Source organism: Salvelinus alpinus, chromosome 18 (assembly GCF_045679555.1).
Source record: "Salvelinus alpinus chromosome 18, SLU_Salpinus.1, whole genome shotgun sequence".
Classification (NCBI taxonomy): Eukaryota; Metazoa; Chordata; class Actinopteri; order Salmoniformes; family Salmonidae; genus Salvelinus; species Salvelinus alpinus.
Window position 1 is genome coordinate 49,569,871 of NC_092103.1, and position 26,933 is coordinate 49,596,803.

At 45.6% G+C, this 26,933-nt stretch overlaps 1 protein-coding gene across 5 annotated transcripts in view; it reads right to left on the minus strand.

The window, feature by feature from the left end:
- Positions 1 to 26,933, minus strand: part of LOC139544433 (angiopoietin-1 receptor-like) — a 79,883-nt gene that overhangs the window by 15,820 nt on the left and 37,130 nt on the right. For all 5 annotated transcript variants that reach the window (XR_011668871.1, XM_071351515.1, XM_071351518.1 and 2 more), the window contains 11 exons: positions 20,260 to 20,397; positions 19,404 to 19,529; positions 19,158 to 19,303; positions 14,991 to 15,135; positions 14,621 to 14,779; positions 13,042 to 13,176; positions 11,587 to 11,699; positions 8,480 to 8,561; positions 7,880 to 7,978; positions 2,920 to 3,017; positions 2,495 to 2,732 (listed from right to left, as the gene is read on the minus strand). Coding sequence is in view for 4 of the 5 variants with exons in the window: in XM_071351515.1 (XP_071207616.1) it covers positions 2,495 to 2,732; positions 2,920 to 3,017; positions 7,880 to 7,978; positions 8,480 to 8,561; positions 11,587 to 11,699; positions 13,042 to 13,176; positions 14,621 to 14,779; positions 14,991 to 15,135; positions 19,158 to 19,303; positions 19,404 to 19,529; positions 20,260 to 20,397 (1,479 nt within the window). In the remaining variant the exon portion in view is untranslated. The remainder of the gene's footprint in view (positions 1 to 2,494; positions 2,733 to 2,919; positions 3,018 to 7,879; positions 7,979 to 8,479; positions 8,562 to 11,586; positions 11,700 to 13,041; positions 13,177 to 14,620; positions 14,780 to 14,990; positions 15,136 to 19,157; positions 19,304 to 19,403; positions 19,530 to 20,259; positions 20,398 to 26,933) is intronic.

The following is a 26,933-nucleotide window of genomic DNA, read 5'->3' on the forward strand; positions in this document are numbered from 1 at the left end:
GATGTGAGGTTTCTCAACAGGAGAGGACAGGGTCATGTAGGGGGGGTGTGAGGTTTCTCAGCAGGAGAGGACAGGGTCATGTAGGAGGATGTGAGGTTTCTCAGCAGGAGAGGACAGGGTCATGTAGAGGGATGTGAGGTTTCTCAACAGGAGAGGACAGGGTCATGTAGGGGGGGATGTGAGGTTTCTCAGCAGGAGAGGACAGGGTCATGTAGGGGGATGTGAGGTTTCTCAACAGGAGAGGACAGGGTCATGTAGGGGGGATGTGAGGTTTCTCAACAGGAGAGGACAGGGTCATGTAGGGGGATGTGAGGTTTCTCAGCAGGAGAGGACAGGGTCATGTAGGGGGATGTGAGGTTTCTCAGCAGGAGAGGACAGGGTCATGTAGAGGGATGTGAGGTTTCTCAACAGGAGAGGACAGGGTCATGTAGGGGGATGTGAGGTTTCTCAACAGGAGAGGACAGGGTCATGTAGAGGGATGTGAGGTTTCTCAACAGGAGAGGACAGGGTCATGTAGGGGGATGTGAGGTTTCTCAGCAGGAGAGGACAGGGTCATGTAGGGGTGGATGTGAGGTTTCTCAACAGGAGAGGACAGGGTCATGTAGGGGGGATGTGAGGTTTCTCAGCAGGAGAGGACAGGGTCATGTAGAGGGATGTGAGGTTTCTCAGCAGGAGAGGACAGGGTCATGTAGGGGGATGTGAGGTTTCTCAGCAGGAGAGGACAGGGTCATGTAGGGGGATGTGAGGTTTCTCAGCAGGAGAGGACAGGGTCATGTAGAGGGATGTGAGGTTTCTCAGCAGGAGAGGACAGGGTCATGTAGGGGGATGTGAGGTTTCTCAACAGGAGAGGACAGGGTCATGTAGGGGGATGTGAGGTTTCTCAGCAGGAGAGGACAGGGTCATGTAGAGGGATGTGAGGTTTCTCAGCAGGAGAGGACAGGGTCATGTAGGGGGATGTGAGGTTTCTCAGCAGGAGAGGACAGGGTCATGTAGGGGGATGTGAGGTTTCTCAGCAGGAGAGGACAGGGTCATGTAGGGGGATGTGAGGTTTCTCAGCAGGAGAGGACAGGGTCATGTAGAGGGATGTGAGGTTTCTCAGCAGGAGAGGACAGGGTCATGTAGGGGGTGGATGGAGTGTAACTTACGGAAGCTCTCCTGTGGCATAATGGGTTTGAGAGGTTTCTGAGGTTTTAGTGGTAACTAACTTACAGGTGTGATGTATTGTGGGTAAGTAACTTACATTTGTGATGTATTATGATGTGAGTAACTCACTTACAGGTGTGATGTATTGTGGGTAACTTACTTACAGGTGTGATGTATTATGGGTAACTAACTGACAGGTGTGATGTATTGTGGGTAACTAACTGGCAGGTGTGATGTATTATGGGTAACTAACTGACAGGTGTGATGTATTGTGGGTAACTAACTGACAGGTGTGATGTATTGTGGGTAACTAACTTACAGGTGTGATGTACTGTGGGTAAGTAACTGACAGGTGTGATGTATTGTGGGTAACTAACTGACAGGTGTGATGTATTGTGGGTAACTAACTTACAGGTGTGATGTACTGTGGGTAACTAACTGACAGGTGTGATGTATTGTGGGTAACTAACTTACAGGTATGATGTACTGTGGGCAGGGCCTAAAATGTTCATTTTTTGGTCCACCATCCATACTTCCATTCGTTTGTATGGGTTACCTTCAGATGAGTCTCTTGACACAGCCAGGCAGTGTTGCAACGTAAGGTGGAAATACTTTGAAAACAGCTACTGCAGTATTTATTTGACTATAAATGGGATCATACTTGATGAAAATGTGAATGAAATGCTCTCACTGTCGAGCCCTGACCAGCTGGCAACGTGGCTGGTGAAATAGACATCTTACCCCACCAATGCCAAAATCCACCCGCAATTTGCAGGTGGCGGTTGTTAATTTTAGGCCCTGACTGGGGGGTAACTAATTGGTGTAAGGTATTGTGGGTAACTAACTTACAGGTGTGATGTATTGTGGGTAACTAACTTACAGGTGTGATGTATTGTGGGTATTTAACTGACAGGTGTAAGGTATTGTGGGTAACTAACTTACGAGAGCTCTCCTGCAGCGTCATGGTCCGGAGGGGGATCTGAGGTTTTAGTGGTAACTTACTTACAGGTGTGATGTATTGTGGGTAATTAACTGACAGGTGTGAGGTATTGTGGGTAATTAACTGACAGGTGTAAGGTATTGTGGGTAACTAACTTACGAGAGCTCTCCTGCAGCGTCATGGTCCGGAGGGGGATCTGAGGTTTTAGTGGTAACTTACTTACAGGTGTGATGTATTGTGGGTAATTAACTGACAGGTGTGAGGTATTGTGGGTAACTAACTTACGAGAGCTCTCCTGCAGCGTCATGGTCCGGAGGGGGATCTGAGGTTTTAGTGGTAACTTACTTACAGGTGTGATGTATTGTGGGTAATTAACTGACAGGTGTGAGGTATTGTGGGTAACTAACTTACGAGAGCTCTCCTGCAGCGTCATGGTCCGGAGGGGGATCTGAGGTTTCTCTAGACTCTCTCCCATGTTGTTCTTGGACCAGATCTCCACCAGGTACGGAGTGTCAGGTTTCAGACCACGCAGCTGGAACTGCATCTGATTGGCTGCCTGCTGCCCTGGCCCCTCCCCCTGCTGCGGAATGTTGATCTCTGCCAGCTGGCTGTAGTCGGCCATGGCGTTGTCTTGGAAACGCAGCATCACCTGAGAATCACAATGGAAGCAAGTAATGACCCTCAAGGATATATACCTTTTTTAATTATTTAATTTTATTGAAAAAAAAGCCTTTTCTACTTTATTATAAATCCTTGATAGCCGTTTTAAACGTGTTTCTGACTGGAGAGGCTTCATATGTATGTTAATGATCAAATAAATACATTCAATGAATGACCTTGGAGATGGAGTGACCCTCGACCCTCGACCAGGTAATGATGGCAGAGGTGTCGGTGATGTTGCAGCTCCTGATGTTGGACGGGGCCGGGGGCAACTCTGGTAGAACGGACAGGATGGCATGGGATAGACACCAGAGAGGATATAGGATAGACACCAGAGAGGATATAGGATAGACACCAGAGAGGATATAGGATAGTATAGACACCAGAGAGGATATAGGATAGACACCAGAGAGGATATAGGATAGTATAGACACCAGAGAGGATATAGGATAGACACCAGAGAGGATATAGGATAGACACCAGAGAGGATATAGGATAGACACCAGAGAGGATATAGGATAGACACCAGAGAGGATATAGGATAGTATAGACACCAGAGAGGATATAGGATAGACACCAGAGAGGATATAGGATAGTATAGACACCAGAGAGGATATAGGATAGACACCAGAGAGGATATAGGATAGTATAGACACCAGAGAGGATATAGTATAGACACCAGAGAGAATATAGGATAGACACCAGAGAGGATATAGGATAGACACCAGAGAGGATATAGGATAGACACCAGAGAGGATATAGGATAGACACCAGAGAGGATATAGGATAGTATAGACACCAGAGAGGATATAGGATAGACACCAGAGAGGATATAGGATAGTATAGACACCAGAGAGGATATAGTATAGACACCAGAGAGGATATAGGATAGACACCAGAGAGGATATAGGATAGACACCAGAGAGGATATAGGATAGACACCAGAGAGGATATAGGATAGACACCAGAGAGGATATAGGATAGACACCAGAGAGGATATAGGATAGACACCAGAGAGGATATAGGATAGACACCAGAGAGGATATAGGATAGACACCAGAGAGGTTATGGGATAGACACCAGAGAGGATATAGGATAGACACCAGAGAGGATATAGGATAGACACCAGAGAGGATATAGGATAGACACCAGAGAGGATATAGGATAGACACCAGAGAGGATATAGGATAGACACCAGAGAGGATATATTATAGACACCAGAGAGGATACAGTATAGACACCAGAGAGGATATAGGATAGACACCAGAGAGGATATAGGATAGACACCAGAGAGGATATAGGATAGACACCAGAGAGGATACAGGATAGACACCAGAGAGGATATAGGATAGGATAGACACCAGAGAGGATATAGGATAGACACCAGAGAGGATACAGGATAGACACCAGAGAGGATATAGGATAGACACCAGAGAGGATATAGGATAGACACCAGAGAGGATACAGTATAGACACCAGAGAGGATATGGGATAGACACCAGAGAGGATATGGGATAGACACCAGAGAGGATATAGGATAGACACCAGAGAGGATATAGGATAGACACCAGAGAGGATATAGGATAGACACCAGAGAGGATATGGGATAGACACCAGAGAGGATATAGTATAGACACCAGAGAGGATATGGGATAGACACCAGAGAGGATATAGGATAGACACCAGAGAGGATATAGGATAGTATAGACACCAGAGAGGATATAGGATAGACACCAGAGAGGATATAGGATAGTATAGACACCAGAGAGGATATAGGATAGACACCAGAGAGGATATAGGATAGTATAGACACCAGAGAGGATATAGTATAGACACCAGAGAGGATATAGGATAGACACCAGAGAGGATATAGGATAGACACCAGAGAGGATATAGGATAGACACCAGAGAGGATATAGGATAGACACCAGAGAGGATATAGGATAGACACCAGAGAGGATATAGGATAGACACCAGAGAGGATATAGGATAGACACCAGAGAGGTTATGGGATAGACACCAGAGAGGATATAGGATAGACACCAGAGAGGATATAGGATAGACACCAGAGAGGATATAGGATAGACACCAGAGAGGATATAGGATAGACACCAGAGAGGATATAGGATAGACACCAGAGAGGATATATTATAGACACCAGAGAGGATACAGTATAGACACCAGAGAGGATATAGGATAGACACCAGAGAGGATATAGGATAGACACCAGAGAGGATATAGGATAGACACCAGAGAGGATACAGGATATACACCAGAGAGGATATAGGATAGGATAGACACCAGAGAGGATATAGGATAGACACCAGAGAGGATATAGGATAGACACCAGAGAGGATATAGGATAGACACCAGAGAGGATATAGGATAGACACCAGAGAGGATATAGGATAGACACCAGAGAGGATACAGTATAGACACCAGAGAGGATATGGGATAGACACCAGAGAGGATATAGGATAGACACCAGAGAGGATATAGGATAGGATAGACACCAGAGAGGATATAGGATAGACACCAGAGAGGATATAGGATAGACACCAGAGAGGATATAGGATAGACACCAGAGAGGATATGGGATAGACACCAGAGAGGATATAGTATAGACACCAGAGAGGATATGGGATAGACACCAGAGAGGATATAGGATAGACACCAGAGAGGATATAGGATAGACACCAGAGAGGATATAGTATAGACACCAGAGAGGATATAGGATAGACACCAGAGAGGATATAGGATAGACACCAGAGAGGATATAGGATAGTATAGACACCAGAGAGGATATAGGATAGACACCAGAGAGGATATAGGATAGACACCAGAGAGGATATAGGATAGACACCAGAGAGGATATAGGATAGACACCAGAGAGGATATAGTATAGACACCAGAGAGGATATAGGATAGACACCAGAGAGGATATAGGATAGACACCAGAGAGGATATAGGATAGACACCAGAGAGGATATAGGATAGACACCAGAGAGGATATAGGATAGACACCAGAGAGGATATAGGATAGACACCAGAGAGGATATAGGATAGACACCAGAGAGGATATAGGATAGACACCAGAGAGGATATAGGATAGACACCAGAGAGGATATAGTATAGACACCAGAGAGGATATAGGATAGACACCAGAGAGGATATAGGATAGACACCAGAGAGGATATAGGATAGTATAGACACCAGAGAGGATATAGGATAGACACCAGAGAGGATATAGGATAGACACCAGAGAGGATATAGGATAGACACCAGAGAGGATATAGGATAGACACCAGAGAGGATATAGGATATACACCAGAGAGGATATAGGATAGACACCAGAGAGGATATAGGATAGACACCAGAGAGGATATAGTATAGTATAGACACCAGAGAGGATATAGTATAGTATAGACACCAGAGAGGATATAGTATAGACACCAGAGAGGATATAGTATAGACACCAGAGAGGATGTCTACACAACCACTGACTTTTTCCTCATTTGTGTTGCTCAACTCATCACAAATGCATGTGCCAATTGAATCTCAGTGTACGTAGTACCGTGTACGAGCAACACAAATGCATGTGCCAGTTGAATCTCAGTGTACGTAGTACCATGTACGAGCAACACAAATGAGGAAAAAGTTGGTGGTTGTTTTCAATGAAAGTTTCTATTTAAAAGTATACATTTTATCACTGCGCATTAGACCGCTGTTGTACAGGACAAAGATAGGTACAGGTAAGCAGTATCAGAATTTTTACAAATATCGACTGATGGTAACTCAATGTTGTTGCTAGCAAATCGTGCAACAAGTTATAAAACCTCAACTCCACTTCGATATAAACTACATGACCAAAAGTATGTGGACACCTGCTCGTCCAACATCTCATTCCAAAACCATGGCCATTAATATGGACTTGGTCCTCCATTTACTGCTATAAAAGCCTCCACTCTTCTGGGAAGATTTTCTACGAAATGCTGGAACATTGCTGCTGGGACTTGCTTCCATTCAGCCACAAGAGCATTAGTGAGGTCGGGTACTGATGTTGGGCGATTTAGGCCTGGTTCGCAGTCGGCGTTCCAATTCATCCCAAAGGTGTTCGGTGAGGTTGAGGTCAGGGCTCTGTGCAGACCAGTCAAGTTCTTCCACACCAATCTCGACAAACCATTTCTGTATGGACCTCGCTTTGTGCACGGGGGCATTGTCATGCTGAAACAGGAAAGGGCCTTCCCCAAACTGTTGCCACAAAGAATCGTCTAGAATGTCATTGTATGCTGTAGCGTTAAGATTTCCCTTCACTGGTACTAAGGGGCCTGAACCATGAAAAACAGCCCCAGACCATTATTCCTCATCCACCAAACTTTACAGTTGGCACTAAGCATTCGGGCAGGTAGTGTTCTCCTGGCATCCACCAAACCCAGATTTGTCCATCGGACTGCCAGATGGTGAAGCGTGATTCATCACTCCAGAGAACACGTTTCCACTGCTCCAGAGTTCAGAGCTTAACACCACTCCAGCCGACGCTTGGTATTGCGCAGGGTGATCTTAGGCTTGTGTACGGCTGCACGGCCATGGAAACCCATTTCACGAAGCTCACGATAAACAGTTATTGTACTGACGTTGCTTCCAGAGGCAGTTTGGAACTTGGTAGTGAGTGTTGCAACCGAGGGCAGACGATTTTCACGCACTTCAGCACTCGGAGGTCCTGTTCTGTGAACTTGTGTGGCCTACCACTTCGCGGCTGAACCGTTGTTGCTCCTTCCACTTCACAATAACAGCACTTACAGTTGACCGGGGCAGATCTAGAAGGGCAGACATTTGTCGAACTGACTTGTTGGAAAGGTAGCATCCTATGATGGTGCCACGTTGAAAGTTACTGAGCTCTTCAGTAAGACCATTCTACTGCCAATGTTTGTCTATGGAGATTGCATGGTGGTGTGCTCAATTTTATACACCTGTTAGCAACACGGGTGGCTGAAATAGCCAAATCCACTAATTTGAAGGGGTGTCCACATACTTTTGTATATATATATATATATATATATATATATATATATATATATATATAGTGTAAGAGAACAGACTTAAGTGTTCCCCAGCTACTGCCCTCCCAGGTCTTACCGTTGCTGAGTGTCCATGCAGAGACAGGCTGGCTGTGTTGTCCCACTGACACCGTCATCATCCTCACCCTGACCTCATACTTGTGTCTGGGCTTCAGCTCTGTCAGAAAACAACAGAGAGGATATAGTGTAGACACCAGAGAGGATATAGTATAGACACCAGAGAGGATATAGTATAGACACCAGAGAGGATATAGTATAGACACCAGAGAGGATATGGGATAGACACCAGAGAGGATATAGTATAGACACCAGAGAGGATATAGTATAGACACCAGAGAGGATATAGTATAGACACCAGAGAGGATATAGTATAGACACCAGAGAGGATATAGTATAGACACCAGAGAGGATATAGTATAGACACCAGAAAGGATATAGTATAGACACCAGAGAGGATATAGTATAGACACCAGAGAGGATATAGTATAGACACCAGAGAGGATATAGTATAGACACCAGAGAGGATATAGTATAGACACCAGAGAGGATATAGTATAGACACCAGAGAGGATATAGTATAGACACCAGAGAGGATATAGTATAGTATAGACACCAGAGAGGATATTAGAGAACACTATGTCCGATCAGTCCTCCTCACCTGTCAGCTGGATGCCTGTCAAGTTGGAGGGGAGCTGGTAAATCTTCACATTCCCAGGGTCAGAGCTCGGAACACATTCCACCTGGGAATAATACGTCATGTTTATCTGAAGCCCAGGGGGGTGTACTGGTACATCAAGCTGTGATAGACTAGCGTCCTGTCCAGGGGGTGTACTGGTACATCAAGCTGTGATAGACTAGCGTCCTGTCCAGGGGGTGTACTGGTACATCAAGCTGCCTCACGCTACAGTAACAGGAGATAGACTAGTGTGCTGTCCAGGGGGTGTACTGGTACATCAAGCTGCCTCACGCTACAGTAACAGGAGATAGACTAGTGTCCTGTCCAGGGGGTGTACTGGTACATCAAGCTGCCTCACGCTACAGTAACAGGAGATAGACTAGTGTCCTGTCCAGGGGGTGTACTGGTACATCAAGCTGTCTTACTACAGAAACAGGAGATAGACTAGCGTGCTGTCCAGGGGGTGTACTGGTACATCAAGCTGCCTCACGCTACAGTAACAGGAGATAGACTAGTGTCCTGTCCAGGGGGTGTACTGGTACATCACGCTGCCTCACTACAGAAACAGGAGATAGACTAGTGTCCTGTCCAGGGGATGTACATCAAGCTGCCTCACGCTACAGTAACAGGAGATAGACTAGTGTCCTGTCCAGGGGGTGTACTGGTACATCAAGCTGTCTTACTACAGAAACAGGAGATAGACTAGCGTGCTGTCCAGGGGGTGTACTGGTACATCAAGCTGCCTCACGCTACAGTAACAGGAGATAGACTAGTGTCCTGTCCAGGGGGTGTACTGGTACATCAAGCTGCCTCACGCTACAGTAACAGGAGATAGACTAGTGTCCTGTCCAGGGGGTGTACTGGTACATCAAGCTGCCTCACGCTACAGTAACAGGAGATAGACTAGTGTCCTGTCCAGGGGGTGTACTGGTACATCAAGCTGCCTCACGCTACAGTAACAGGAGATAGACTAGTGTCCTGTCCAGGGGGTGTACTGGTACATCAAGCTGTCTTACTACAGAAACAGGAGATAGACTAGCGTGCTGTCCAGGGGGTGTACTGGTACATCAAGCTGCCTCACGCTACAGTAACAGGAGATAGACTAGTGTCCTGTCCAGGGGGTGTACTGGTACATCAAGCTGCCTCACGCTACAGTAACAGGAGATAGACTAGCATCCTGTCCAGGGGGTGTACTGGTACATCAAGCTGCCTCACGCTACAGTAACAGGAGATAGACTAGTGTCCTGTCCAGGGGGTGTACTGGTACATCAAGCTGTCTTACTACAGAAACAGGAGATAGACTAGCGTGCTGTCCAGGGGGTGTACTGGTACATCAAGCTGCCTCACGCTACAGTAACAGGAGATAGACTAGTGTCCTGTCCAGGGGGTGTACTGGTACATCAAGCTGCCTCACGCTACAGTAACAGGAGATAGACTAGCATCCTGTCCAGGGGGTGTACTGGTACATAAAGCTGCCTCACGCTACAGTAACAGGAGATAGACTAGCGTCCTGTCCAGGGGGTGTACTGGTACATAAAGCTGTGATAGACTAGCGTCCTGACCAGGGGTGTACTGGTACATAAAGCTGTGATAGACTAGCGTCCTGTCCAGGGGTGTACTGGTACATAAAGCTGTCTTACTACAGAAACAGGAGATAGACTAGCGTCCTGTCCAGGGGTGTACTGGTACATAAAGCTGTGATAGACTAGCGTGCTGTCCAGGGGGTGTACTGGTACATCAAGCTGTCTTACTACAGTAACAGGAGATAGACTAGTGTCCTGTCCAGGGGGTGTACTGGTACATCAAGCTGTCTCACACTACAGAAACAGGAGATAGACTAGCGTCCTGTCCAGGGGGTGTACTGGTACATCAAGCTGTGATAGACTAGCGTCCTGTCCAGGGGGTGTACTGGTACATCAAGCTGTGATAGACTAGCGTCCTGTCCAGGGGGTGTACTGGTACATCAAGCTGTGATAGACTAGCGTCCTGTCCAGGGGGTGTACTGGTACATCAAGCTGTGATAGACTAGTGTCCTGTCCAGGGGGTGTACTGGTACATCAAGCTGTGATAGACTAGCGTCCTGTCCAGGGGGTGTACTGGTACATCAAGCTGTGATAGACTAGCGTCCTGTCCAGGGGGTGTACTGGTACATCAAGCTGTGATAGACTAGCGTCCTGTCCAGGGGGTGTACTGGTACATCAAGCTGTGATAGACTAGTGTCCTGTCCAGGGGGTGTACTGGTACATCAAGCTGTGATAGACTAGCGTCCTGTCCAGGGGGTGTACTGGTACATCAAGCTGTGATAGACTAGCGTCCTGTCCAGGGGTGTACTGGTACATCAAGCTGTGATAGACTAGCGTCCTGTCCAGGGGGTGTACTGGTACATCAAGCTGTGATAGACTAGCGTCCTGTCCAGGGGGTGTACTGGTACATCAAGCTGTGATAGACTAGTGTCCTGTCCAGGGGGTGTACTGGTACATCAAGCTGTGATAGACTAGTGTCCTGTCCAGGGGGTGTACTGGTACATCAAGCTGTGATAGACTAGTGTCCTGTCCAGGGGGTGTACTGGTACATCAAGCTGTGATAGACTAGCGTCCTGTCCAGGGGGTGTACTGGTACATCAAGCTGTGATAGACTAGTGTCCTGTCCAGGGGGTGTACTGGTACATCAAGCTGTGATAGACTAGCGTCCTGTCCAGGGGGTGTACTGGTACATCAAGCTGTGATAGACTAGTGTCCTGTCCAGGGGGTGTACTGGTACATCAAGCTGTGATAGACTAGCGTCCTGTCCAGGGGGTGTACTGGTATATCAAGCTGTGATAGACTAGTGTCCTGTCCAGGGGGTGTACTGGTACATCAAGCTGCCTCACGCTACAGTTCTGGTTCACTGTACAGAAACAGGAGATGGACTCCTGCCCTACGGGCCGTTCTGGTTCACTCTACAGAAACAGGAGATAAACTCCTGCCCTACGGGCCGTTCTGGATCGGACAAGGCTTCTTAGTCAAATGTTTTTGTGTATGTGACCCCAGCCAGAAATAGAACCCACAACCCTGGTGTTTCTAGACCTTTGACCAACTGAGACCTCTTACCTGGAAGGTCCAGTCTTCCTTGGGAGACCCAGGCCCAATGACACGGTCCCAGGACAGCCCCAGGGATGTCTGGGATACAGGGACAAGCCTCACCCCCGAGGGGAGTGGGTGATCTGGAGGAGCGGGAGGGTTAGGGGAGAGAGAGAGAGAAAGATGGGGAGAGAGAGACAGATGGGGAGAGAGAGAGAGAAAGATGGGGAGAGAGAGAGAGAAAGGGAGAAAAATATTCTTGAGGTCAGGGATATCAAATCAAATCAAATCAAAGGTATTGATAAAGCCCTTCTTACATCAGCTGATATCTCAAAGTGCTGTACAGAAACCCAGCCTAAAACCCCAAACAGCAAGCAATGCAGGTGTAGAAGCACGGTGGCTAGGAAAAACTCCCTAGAAAGGCCAGAACCTAGGAAGAAACCTAGAGAGGAACCAGGCTCTGAGGGGTGGCCAGTCCTCTTCTGGCTGTGCCGGGTGGAGATTATAACAGAACATGGCCAAGATGTTCAAATATTCATAGATGACCAGCAGGGTCAGATAATAATAATCACAGTGGTTGTCGAGGGTGCAACAGGTCAGAACCTCAGGAGTAAATGTCAGTTGGCTTTTCATAGTCGATCATCTAGTTCTACAGCTCTTCTGGTTCTAACCAAGCCATTCTAGTTCTACAGTTCTTCTGGTTCTGACCAAGCCATTGTAGTTCTACAGTTCTTCTGGTTCTTACCAAGCCATTCTAGTTCTACAGTTCTTCTTGTTCTAACCAAGCCATTCTAGTTCTACAGTTCTTCTGGTTCTGACCAAGCCATTCTAGTTCTACAGTTCTTCTGGTTCTGACCAAGCCATTCTAGTTCTACAGTTCTTCTGGTTCTTACCAAGCCATTCTAGTTCTACAGTTCTTCTGGTTCTGACCAAGCCATTCTAATTCTACAGTTCTTCTGGTTCTGACCAAGCCATTCTAGTTCTACAGTTCTTCTGGTTCTGACCAAGCCATTCTAGTTCTACAGTTCTTCTGGTTCTGACCAAGCCATTCTAGTTCTACAGTTCCTCTGGTTCTGACCAAGCCATTTTAGTTCTACAGTTCTTCTGGTTCTGACCAAGCCATTCTAGTTCTACAGTTCTTCTGGTTCTGACCAAGCCATTCTAGTTCTACAGTTCTTCTGGTTCTGACCAAGCCATTCTAGTTCTACAGTTCTTCTGGTTCTGACCAAGCCATTCTAGTTCTACAGTTCTTCTGGTTCTGACCAAGCCATTCTAGTTCTACAGTTCCTCTGGTTCTGACCAAGCCATTCTAGTTCTACAGTTCTTCTGGTTCTGACCAAGCCATTCTAGTTCTACAGTTCCTCTGGTTCTGACCAAGCCATTCTAGTTCTACAGTTCTTCTGGTTCTGACCAAGCCATTCTATTTCTACAGTTCTTCTGGTTCTGACCAAGCCATTCTAGTTTTACAGTTCCTCTGGTTCTTACCAAGCATCTGTGTGGAGAAGCTGGCCTCTGGCCCGGGAAACCCCGCCCCTCCGGCGCCATGGCGACTCAGCTGGACGAAGGTGGTATACTGGGTCATCGGAGACAGGTTCTCTAGCTTCACCACTGGGCCAACCACTGAGAGAGAGAGAGGGAAAGAGGGAGAGAGAGAGAGAGACAGAGAGTGAGGGAGAGAGACGGGGAGAGAGGGAGAGAGGGAGGCAGGGGGAGAGAGGGAGAGAGACAGACAGAGAGAGAGATGGAGAGAGAGAGACGGGGAGAATGGGAGAGAGAGGCAGAGAGAGAGAGGCAGAGAGAGAGAGAGAGAGAGAGAGAGAGAGAGCTCATCACTCACATGCATCAATGACTCCATATGATGATGTTGACAAAAGTTTCTAAACGTACAAAGAAAGTAATACTTGTAAGAACACAGGAAGAGAACCTTCTGGAAGCAGTAACACAATAACATCTCTCAGAGAGATGATATCATTCTCATTGTTCAGTTGTGATAACAACTAGTGGGATGAAGTTTCAGGAAACATTTACTGAAGCTCACAGGAATGTGATATCATTTAACACATCATTATATGCCCTTTGAGACCAGGGTCCATATTCAAGAGGGCTGCTTCAGGTCCCCCCCCCCCCCCCCCCCTGACCATAAAACCGCCCAGGCTTTACAGGCCCAGCCTTTACAGGCCCAGGCTTTACAGGCCCAGGCTTTACAGGCCCAGGGTTTACAGGCCCAGGCTTTACAGGCCCAGGGTTTACAGGCCTAGGGTTTACAGGCCCAGGCTTTACAGGCCCAGGCTTTACAGGCCCAGGGTTTACAGGCCCAAGTTTTACAGGCCCAAGTTTTACAGGCCCAGCCTTTACAGGCCCAGGCTTTACAGGCCCATGGTTTACATGCCCAGGGTTTACAGGCCCAGCCTTTACAGGCCCAGGCTTTACAGGCCCAGGGTTTACAGGCCCAGGCTTTACAGGCCCAGACTTTGGCTTGATGTGTAGAATAAGAAATGTAGGATAGACCTGGGTAACAGCAGGTAAGAGTTCATGTCTGTGGTGTACAGTACAGGTCAGAGTTCATGCCTGTGGTAGACAGTACAGGTAAGAGTTCATGTCTGTGGTAGACAGTACAGGTCAGAGTTCATGTCTGTGGTGTACAGTACAGGTAAGAGTTCATGTCTGTGGTGTACAGTACAGTTAAGAGTCCATGTCTGTGGTGTACAGTACAGTTAAGAGTCCATGTCTGTGGTGTACAGTACAGTTAAGAGTCCATGTCTGTGGTGTACAGTACAGGTAAGAGTCCATGTCTGTGGTGTACAGTACAGTTAAGAGTCCATGTCTGTGGTAGACAGTACAGGTCAGAGTTCATGTCTGTGGTGTACAGTACAGGTAAGAGTTCATGTCTGTGGTAGACAGTACAGGTAAGAGTTCATGTCTGTGGTGTACAGTACAGTTAAGAGTCCATGTCTGTGGTGTACAGTACAGTTAAGAGTCCATGTCTGTGGTGTACAGTACAGTTAAGAGTCCATGTCTGTGGTGTACAGTACAGTTAAGAGTCCATGTCTGTGGTGTACAGTACCTTCAACGGTCTTCCATACAGAGGTATTGACCTGCTTGTAGATGACCTTGACAGAGGTCACCGGTCCATCTCCTGTATACGGCTCCTTATTGACCAACACAACCAGGTGATGCGGACCACTGCCGTTCAACACGGGAGGGTTCAGGGGCTTTGGAGGGACTGAGAGAGAGGAAACAACTGACCCAATTCACATTCACAAAATAGCTATGGGGGGGGGGGGGGGAGTATCAGAGGAGAGGTGGTTTCCCAGACCCAGATTAAGCCTAGTCCCAAGACTAAAAATCATTCTCAATGGAGATTATCCATTGAAAGTACTGTAGTCTAAAACTAGGAATAATCTGGGTTTGTGAAATTTGATTTAGTCTCTTACCTTGGACTGTGACCATGAACTCTCTCTCCGCCTGCCCTGCTGTAGTTGTCACCTGGCAGATCCAACGGCCAGTATCTCGCTCCGTGATCTTATCCACCCTAAAGGTAGACGTGGTCTGGTCATCCTCCGTATCAGTGTCAAATGCCTAGGGAAATTCTACATTTAACCATTTGAGTAGAAGATATGGCTAATGCAGTGATTGCTAACTCAATGGTGACCGTGAGTGTGTATGCTAATCATAGCTAATGCTAAAGATTTTTCATCATCAAATTCACTTCCATCTACTTAAGGATTACACATCTATACAACTCAAATAACTAACTGGTCTGGGACCAGGCTACCACTTACATAGCCTGGGAGTGACAATGACGGAAGGAGTTGACAAGACAGCACTAACTGATCTGAGACCAGGCTACCACTTACATAGCCTGGGAGTGACAACGACCGTAGGAGTTGTCAAGACAGCACTAACTGATCTGAGACCAGGCTACCACTTACATAGCCTGGGAGTGACAATGACCGTAGGAGTTGACAAGACAGCACTAACTGATCTGAGACCAGGCTACCACTTACATAGCCTGGGAGTGACAACGACCGTAGGAGTTGACAAGACAGCACTAACTGATCTGAGACCAGGCTACCACTTACATAGCCTGGGAGTGACAATGACCGTAGGAGTTGACAAGACAGCACTATCTGATCTGGGACCAGACTACCACTTACATAGCCTGGGAGTGACAACGACCGTAGGAGTTGACAAGACAGCACTAACTGATCTGGGACCAGGCTACCACTTACATAGCCTGGGAGTGACAATGACCGTAGGAGTTGACCAGACAGCACTATCTGATCTGAGACCAGGCTACCACTTACATAGCCTGGGAGTGACAATGACCATAGCAGTTGACAAGACAGCACTAACTGATCTGAGACCAGGCTACCACTTACATAGCCTGGGAGTGACAATGACCGTAGGAGTTGACCAGACAGCACTAACTGATCTGGGACCAGGCTACCACTTACATAGCCTGGGAGTGACAATGACCGTAGGAGTTGACAAGACAGCACTAACTGATCTGAGACCAGGCTACCACTTACATAGCCTGGGAGTGACAATGACCGTAGGAGTTGACAAGACAGCACTAACAGATCTGAGACCAGACAACACTTACATAGCCTGGGAGTGACAATGACCGAAGGAGTTGACCAGACAGCACTAACTGATCTGAGACCAGGCTACCACTTACATAGCCTGGGAGTGACAACGACCGTAGGAGTTGACAAGACAGCACTAACTGATCTGAGACCAGGCTACCACTTACATAGCCTGGGAGTGACAATGACCGTAGGAGTTGACAAGACAGCACTAACAGATCTGAGACCAGACAACACTTACATAGCCTGGGAGTGACAATGACCGAAGGAGTTGACCAGACAGCACTAACTGATCTGGGACCAGGCTACCACTTACATAGCCTGGGAGTGACAATGACCGTAGGAGTTGACCAGACAGCACTAACTGATCTGAGACCAGGCTACCACTTACATAGCCTGGGAGTGACAACGACCGTAGGAGTTGACAAGACAGCACTAACTGATCTGAGACCAGGCTACCACTTACATAGCCTGGGAGTGACAATGACCGTAGGAGTTGACAAGACAGCACTATCTGATCTGGGACCAGACTACCACTTACATAGCCTGGGAGTGACAACGACCGTAGGAGTTGACAAGACAGCACTAACTGATCTGGGACCAGGCTACCACTTACATAGCCTGGGAGTGACAATGACCGTAGGAGTTGACCAGACAGCACTATCTGATCTGAGACCAGGCTACCACTTACATAGCCTGGGAGTGACAATGACCATAGCAGTTGACAAGACAGCACTAACTGATCTGAGACCAGGCTACCACTTACATAGCCTGGGAGTGACAATGACCGTAGGAGTTGACCAGACAGCACTAACTGATCTGGGACCAGGCTACCACTTACATAGCCTGGGAGTGACAATGACCGTAGGAGTTGACAAGACAGCACTAACTGATCTGAGACCAGACTACCACTTACATAGCCTGGGAGTGACAATGACCGTAGGAGTTGACAAGACAGCACTAACAGATCTGAGACCAGACAACACTTACATAGCCTGGGAGTGACAATGACCGAAGGAGTTGACCAGACAGCACTAACTGATCTGGGACCAGGCTACCACTTACATAGCCTGGGAGTGACAATGACCGTAGGAGTTGACCAGACAGCACTAACTGATCTGAGACCAGGCTACCACTTACATAGCCTGGGAGTGACAACGACCGTAGGAGTTGACAAGACAGCACTAACTGATCTGAGACCAGGCTACCACTTACATAGCCTGGGAGTGACAATGACCGTAGGAGTTGACAAGACAGCACTATCTGATCTGGGACCAGACTACCACTTACATAGCCTGGGAGTGACAACGACCGTAGGAGTTGACAAGACAGCACTAACTGATCTGGGACCAGGCTACCACTTACATAGCCTGGGAGTGACAATGACCGTAGGAGTTGACCAGACAGCACTATCTGATCTGAGACCAGGCTACCACTTACATAGCCTGGGAGTGACAATGACCATAGCAGTTGACAAGACAGCACTAACTGATCTGAGACCAGGCTACCACTTACATAGCCTGGGAGTGACAATGACCGTAGGAGTTGACCAGACAGCACTAACTGATCTGGGACCAGGCTACCACTTACATAGCCTGGGAGTGACAATGACCGTAGGAGTTGACAAGACAGCACTAACTGATCTGAGACCAGGCTACCACTTACATAGCCTGGGAGTGACAATGACCGTAGGAGTTGACAAGACAGCACTAACAGATCTGAGACCAGACAACACTTACATAGCCTGGGAGTGACAATGACCGAAGGAGTTGACCAGACAGCACTAACTGATCTGGGACCAGGCTACCACTTACATAGCCTGGGAGTGACAATGACCGTAGGAGTTGACCAGACAGCACTAACTGATCTGAGACCAGGCTACCACTTACATAGCCTGGGAGTGACAACGACCGTAGGAGTTGACAAGACAGCACTAACTGATCTGAGACCAGGCTACCACTTACATAGCCTGGGAGTGACAATGACCGTAGGAGTTGACAAGACAGCACTATCTGATCTGGGACCAGACTACCACTTACATAGCCTGGGAGTGACAACGACCGTAGGAGTTGACAAGACAGCACTAACTGATCTGGGACCAGGCTACCACTTACATAGCCTGGGAGTGACAATGACCGTAGGAGTTGACCAGACAGCACTATCTGATCTGAGACCAGGCTACCACTTACATAGCCTGGGAGTGACAATGACCATAGCAGTTGACAAGACAGCACTAACTGATCTGAGACCAGGCTACCACTTACATAGCCTGGGAGTGACAATGACCGTAGGAGTTGACCAGACAGCACTAACTGATCTGGGACCAGGCTACCACTTACATAGCCTGGGAGTGACAATGACCGTAGGAGTTGACAAGACAGCACTAACTGATCTGAGACCAGACTACCACTTACATAGCCTGGGAGTGACAATGACCGTAGGAGTTGACAAGACAGCACTAACAGATCTGAGACCAGACAACACTTACATAGCCTGGGAGTGACAATGACCGAAGGAGTTGACCAGACAGCACTAACTGATCTGGGACCAGGCTACCACTTACATAGCCTGGGAGTGACAATGACCGTAGGAGTTGACCAGACAGCACTAACTGATCTGAGACCAGACTACCACTTACATAGCCTGGGAGTGACAATGACCATAGGAGTTGACAAGACAGCACTAACTGATCTGAGACCAGGCTACCACTTACATAGCCTGGGAGTGACAATGACCGTAGGAGTTGACAAGACAGCACTAACTGATCTGAGACCAGGCTACCACTTACATAGCCTGGGAGTGACAATGACCGTAGGAGTTGACAAGACAGCACTAACTGATCTGAGACCAGGCTACCACTTACATAGCCTGGGAGTGACAATGACCGTAGGAGTTGACAAGACAGCACTAACTGATCTGAGACCAGACAACACTTACATAGCCTGGGAGTGACAATGACCGTAGGAGTTGACAAGACAGCACTAACTGATCTGAGACCAGGCTACCACTTACATATATTCTGGTTGTGTCTGGTTTGAGTAGGATGATCTCTCCATGTAATGGTGCTGGTTGGCCCGTGGCGCTACAGTTGACGATGCGGTGAGTCCCAGCGTTCAACTCTGTATCAATCAGGTTACTGACCACAACAGGCGCCCTGTCTATAAACAACATCGTCAACAACAACATCGTCAACAACAACAATCCATCAATCAATCAGCTTGAACTTGTAACGTTTTTAAAACCTTTCAAATCTTTTACCTTCTCTTTCGCAGCGAGCACCGTGTCGTCCCTTACACACACAGCCACGGAAACGGTCACACTTTCCCTTGTCACCACACTCACACGTCAGCCTGCAGCCGGCCCCGTAGAACCCTGGAGGACAAGCTGGAGACACAGGGACAAGTACATCTACAACTGGCAGTCCAGCCGTTGACCAACCAGATATCATACAGGGGCCCTGTCCATGGACAGTGTCCTGTCACAGTACCATACCATACATTCGAATCTGATACAATACAATACGATACAATACAATATGATACAATACAATACAATACGATACAATATGATACAATACAACACGATACAATACAATATGATACAATACAATACGATACAATATGATACAATACAATATGATACAATACAATATGATACGATACAATACAAGACATTAGAATCTGATACAATACAATATGATACAATACAATAAAATCCAATAGAATACAATATGATACGATACAAGACATTAGAATCTGATACAATACAATACGATACAATACAATATGATACAATACAATACGATACAATACAATATGATACAATACAATATGATACGATACAATACAAGACATTAGAATCTGATACAATACAATATGATACAATACAATACGATACGATACAATACGATATGATACGATATGATACAATACAATATGATATGATACAATAAAATCCAATATGATACGATACAAGACATTAGAATCTGATACAATACAATGCAAAAACAGATCTGGGACCACCAAGCTTCACTGTATTGTCCATGTTCATACAAAGTCATGATCATATCAGTATATCTCAGTACAGAGAATAGCCCCCCCCCCCCCCTCCTCACCTTCACTACAGTTGAATCCTCTCCAGCCAGTACCACAGGAGCAGCCGAATGGGTCTCTCTGACAGAACACCAGGGACCTGCAGGATCCATCTCTACACCACTCTTTACACGTCCTCCCAAACTTACCCTCGCCACACACTGGAAAATAAATACGGATTTTATTACCACACACTGCACTCGCCAGACACTGGAAAATAAATACGGATTTTATTACCACACACTGTACTCGCCAGACACTGGAAAATAAATACGGATTTTATTACCACACACTGCACTCGCCAGACACTGGAAAATAAATACGGATTTTATTACCACACACTGTACTCGCCAGACACTGGAAAATAAATACGGATTTTATTACCACACACTGCACTCGCCACACACTGCACTGCACTGAGACTTAGACCTACCAGCCTATTAGATATGAGATGTAGACCTATTAGATATGAGATGTAGTCCTACCAGCCTATTAGATATGAGATGTAGTCCTACCAGCCTATTAGATATGAGATGTAGGCCTACCAGCCTATTAGATATGAGATGTAGACCTACCAGCCTATTAGATATGAGATGTAGGTCTACCAGCCTATTAGATATGAGATGTAGACCTATTAGATATGAGATGTAGTCCTACCAGCCTATTAGATATGAGATGTAGGCCTACCAGCCTATTAGATATGAGATGTAGTCCTACCAGCCTATTAGATATGAGATGTAGACCTACCAGCCTGTTAGATATGAGATGTAGACCTATTAGATATGAGATGTAGACCTATTAGATATGAGATGTAGTCCTACCAGCCTATTAGATATGAGATGTAGGTCTATCAGCCTATTAGATATGAGATGTAGGTCTATCAGCCTATTAGATATGAGATGTAGGCCTACCAGCCTATTAGATATGAGATGTAGGTCTATTAGATATGAGATGTAGGCCTACCAGCCTATTAGATATGAGATGTAGGCCCACCAGCCTATTATATATGAGATGTAGACCTACCAGCCTATTAGATATGAGATGTAGACCTACCAGCCTATTAGATATGAGATGTAGGTATATTAGATATGAGATGTAGGCCTAACAGCCTATTAGATATGAGATGTAGTCCTACCAGCCTATTAGATATGAGATGTAGGCCTACCAGCCTATTAGATATGAGATGTAGGTCTATCAGCCTATTAGATATGAGATGTAGGTATATTAGATATGAGATGTAGGTCTATTACATATGAGATGTAGACCTACCAGCCTATTAGATATGCGATGTAGACCTACCAGCCTATTAGATATGAGATGTAGTCCTACCAGCCTATTAGATATGAGATGTAGTCCTACCAGCCTATTAGATATGAGATGTAGGTCTACCAGCCTATTAGATATGAGATGTAGTCCTACCAGCCTATTAGATATGAGATGTAGTCCTACCAGCCTATTAGATATGAGATGTAGACCTACCAGCCTATTAGATATGAGATGTAGTCCTACCAGCCTATTAGATATGAGATGTAGACCTACCAGCCTATTAGATATGAGATGTAGACCTACCAGCCTATTAGATATGAGATTTAGGCCTACCAGCCTATTAGATATGAGATGTAGTCCTACCAGCCTATTAGATATGAGATGTAGTCCTACCAGCCTATTAGATATGAGATGTAGTCCTACCAGCCTATTAGATATGAGATGTAGTCCTACCAGCCTATTAGATATGAGATGTAGTCCTACCAGCCTATTAGATATGAGATGTAGTCCTACCAGCCTATTAGATATGAGGTGTAGGTCTATCAGCCTATTAGATATGAGATGTAGTCCTACCAGCCTATTAGATATGAGGTGTAGGTCTATCAGCCTATTAGATATGAGATGTAGTCCTACCAGCCTATTAGATATGAGATGTAGACCTACCAGCCTATTAGATATGAGATTTAGACCTACCAGCCTATTAGATATGAGATTTAGGCCTACCAGCCTATTAGATATGAGATGTGGGCCTACCAGCCTAGTAGATATGAGATGTAGGTCTACCAGCCTATTAGATATGAGATGTAGGTCTACCAGCCTATTAGATATGAGATGTGGGCCTACCAGCCTATTAGTTATGAGATGTAGACCTACCAGCCTATTAGATATGAGATGTAGTCCTACCAGCCTATTAGATATGAGATGTAGTCCTACCAGCCTATTAGATATGAGATGTAGTCCTACCAGCCTATTAGATATGAGATGTAGTCCTACCAGCCTATTAGATATGAGATGTAGTCCTACCAGCCTATTAGATATGAGATGTAGTCCTACCAGCATATTAGATATGAGATGTAGACCTACCAGCCTATTAGATATGAGATGTAGTCCTACCAGCCTATTAGATATGAGATGTAGACCTACCAGCCTATTAGATATGAGATGTAGACCTACCAGCCTATTAGATATGAGATTTAGGCCTACCAGCCTATTAGATATGAGATGTAGTCCTACCAGCCTATTAGATATGAGATGTAGTCCTACCAGCCTATTAGATATGAGATGTAGTCCTACCAGCCTATTAGATATGAGATGTAGTCCTACCAGCCTATTAGATATGAGATGTAGTCCTACCAGCCTATTAGATATGAGATGTAGTCCTACCAGCCTATTAGATATGAGGTGTAGGTCTATCAGCCTATTAGATATGAGATGTAGTCCTACCAGCCTATTAGATATGAGATGTAGACCTACCAGCCTATTAGATATGAGATGTAGACCTACCAGCCTATTAGATATGAGATTTAGGCCTACCAGCCTATTAGATATGAGATGTAGTCCTACCAGCCTTTTAGATATGAGATGTAGTCCTACCAGCCTATTAGATATGAGATGTAGTCCTACCAGCCTATTAGATATGAGATGTAGTCCTACCAGCCTATTAGATATGAGATGTAGTCCTACCAGCCTATTAGATATGAGATGTAGTCCTACCAGCCTATTAGATATGAGGTGTAGGTCTACCAGCCTATTAGATATGAGATGTAGGTCTACCAGCCTATTAAATATGAGATGTGGGCCTACCAGCCTATTAGTTATGAGATGTAGACCTACCAGCCTATTAGATATGAGATGTAGTCCTACCAGCCTATTAGATATGAGATGTAGTCCTACCAGCCTATTAGATATGAGATGTAGTCCTACCAGCCTATTAGATATGAGATGTAGTCCTACCAGCCTATTAGATATGAGATGTGGGCCTACCAGCCTAGTAGATATGAGATGTAGGTCTACCAGCCTATTAGATATGAGATGTAGGTCTACCAGCCTATTAGATATGAGATGTAGTCCTACCAGCCTATTAGATATGAGATGTAGTCCTACCAGCCTATTAGATATGAGATGTAGTCCTACCAGCCTATTAGATATGAGATGTAGTCCTACCAGCCTATTAGATATGAGATGTAGTCCTACCAGCCTATTAGATATGAGATGTAGTCCTGCCAGCCTATTAGATATGAGATGTAGTCCTACCAGCCTATTAGATATGAGATGTAGTCCTACCAGCCTATTAGATATGAGATGTAGTCCTACCAGCCTATTAGATATGAGATGTAGTCCTACCAGCCTATTAGATATGAGATGTAGGCCTACCAGCCTATTAGATATGAGATGTAGTCCTACCAGCCTATTAGATATGAGATGTAGTCCTACCAGCCTATTAGATATGAGATGTAGTCCTACCAGCCTATTAGATATGAGATGTAGTCCTACCAGCCTATTAGATATGAGATGTAGTCCTACCAGCCTATTAGATATGAGATGTAGTCCTACCAGCCTATTAGATATGAGATGTAGTCCTACCAGCCTATTAGATATGAGATGTAGTCCTACCAGCCTATTAGATATGAGATGTAGTCCTACCAGCCTAGTAGATATGAGATGTAGTCCTACCAGCCTATTAGATATGAGATGTAGACCTATTAGATATGATATGTAGTCCTACCAGCCTATTAGATATGAGATGTAGTCCTACCAGCCTATTAGATATGAGATGTGGGCCTACCAGCCTAGTAGATATGAGATGTAGGTCTACCAGCCTATTAGATATGAGATGTAGGTCTACCAGCCTATTAGATATGAGATGTAGTCCTACCAGCCTATTAGATATGAGATGTAGTCCTACCAGCCTATTAGATATGAGATGTAGTCCTACCAGCCTATTAGATATGAGATGTAGTCCTACCAGCCTATTAGATATGAGATGTAGTCCTACCAGCCTATTAGATATGAGATGTAGTCCTACCAGCCTATTAGATATGAGATGTAGTCCTACCAGCCTATTAGATATGAGATGTAGTCCTACCAGCCTATTAGATATGAGATGTAGTCCTACCAGCCTATTAGATATGAGATGTAGTCCTACCAGCCTATTAGATATGAGATGTAGTCCTACCAGCCTATTAGATATGAGATGTAGGCCTACCAGCCAATTAGATATGAGATGTAGGCCTACCAGCCTATTAGATATGAGATGTAGTCCTACCAGCCTATTAGATATGAGATGTAGTCCTACCAGCCTATTAGATATGAGATGTAGTCCTACCAGCCTATTAGATATGAGATGTAGTCCTACCAGCCTATTAGATATGAGATGTAGTCCTACCAGCCTATTAGATATGAGATGTAGTCCTACCAGCCTATTAGATATGAGATGTAGTCCTACCAGCCTATTAGATATGAGATGTAGACCTACCAGCCTATTAGATATGAGATGTGGGCCTACCAGCCTATTAGATATGAGATGTAGTCCTACCAGCCTATTAGATATGAGATGTAGACCTACCAGCCTATTAGATATGAGATGTGGGCCTACCAGCCTATTAGATATGAGATGTAGTCCTACCAGCCTATTAGATATGAGATGTAGACCTACCAGCCTATTAGATATGAGATGTGGGCCTACCAGCCTATTAGATATGAGATGTAGTCCTACCAGCCTATTAGATATGAGATGTAGACCTACCAGCCTATTAGATATGAGATGTGGGCCTACCAGCCTATTAGATATGAGATGTAGTCCTACCAGCCTATTAGATATGAGATGTGGGCCTACCAGCCTATTAGATATGAGATGTGGGCCTACCAGCCTATTAGATATGAGATGTAGACCTACCAGCCTATTAGATATGAGATGTGGGCCTACCAGCCTATTAGATATGAGATGTAGTCCTACCAGCCTATTAGATATGAGATGTAGACCTACCAGCCTATTAGATATGAGATGTGGGCCTACCAGCCTATTAGATATGAGATGTAGTCCTACCAGCCTATTAGATATGAGATGTAGTCCTACCAGCCTATTAGATATGAGATGTAGGTCTACCAGCCTATTAGATATGAGATGTAGGTCTACCAGCCTATTAGATATGAGGTGTAGGCCTACCAGCCTATTAGATATGAGATGTAGTCCTACCAGCCTATTAGATATGAGATGTGGGCCTACCAGCCTATTAGATATGAGATGTAGGTCTACCAGCCTATTAGATATGAGATGTAGTCCTACCAGCCTATTAGATATGAGATGTAGGTCTACCAGCCTATTAGATATGAGATGTGGGCCTACCAGCCTATTAGATATGAGATGTAGTCCTACCAGCCTATTAGATATGAGATGTAGTCCTACCAGCCTATTAGATATGAGATGTAGGTCTACCAGCCTATTAGATATGAGATGTAGGCCTACCAGCCTATTAGATATGAGGTGTAGGCCTACCAGCCTATTAGATATGAGATGTCGGCCTACCAGCCTATTAGATATGAGATGTAGGCCTACCAGCCTATTAGATATGAGGTGTAGGCCTACCAGCCTATTAGATATGAGATGTAGTCCTACCAGCCTATTAGATATGAGATGTAGTCCTACCAGCCTATTAGATATGAGATGTAGGCCTACCAGCCTATTAGATATGAGATGTAGTCCTACCAGCCTATTAGATATGAGATGTGGGCCTACCAGCCTATTAGATATGAGATGTAGTCCTACCAGCCTATTAGATATGAGATGTGGGCCTACCAGCCTATTAGATATGAGATGTAGTCCTACCAGCCTATTAGATTTGAGATGTGGGCCTACCAGCCTATTAGATATGAGATGTAGTCCTACCAGCCTATTAGATATGAGATGTGGGCCTACCAGCCTATTAGATATGAGATGTAGACCTACCAGCCTATTAGATATGAGATGTAGTCCTACCAGCCTATTATATATGAGATGTGGGCCTACCAGCCTATTAGATATGAGGTGTAGGCCTACCAGCCTATTAGATATGAGATGTAGTCCTACCAGCCTATTAGATATGAGATGTGGGCCTACCAGCCTATTAGATATGAGATGTAGTCCTACCAGCCTATTAGATATGAGGTGTAGGCCTACCAGCCTATTAGATATGAGGTGTGGGCCTACCAGCCTATTAGATATGAGGTGTAGGCCTACCAGCCTATTAGATATGAGGTGTGGGCCTACCAGCCTATTAGATATGAGATGTAGTCCTACCAGCCTATTAGATATGAGATGTAGTCCTACCAGCCTATTAGATATGAGGTGTAGGCCTACCAGCCTATTAGATATGAGGTGTAGGTCTACCAGCCTATTAGATATGAGGTGTGGGCCTACCAGCCTATTAGATATGAGATGTAGTCCTACCAGCCT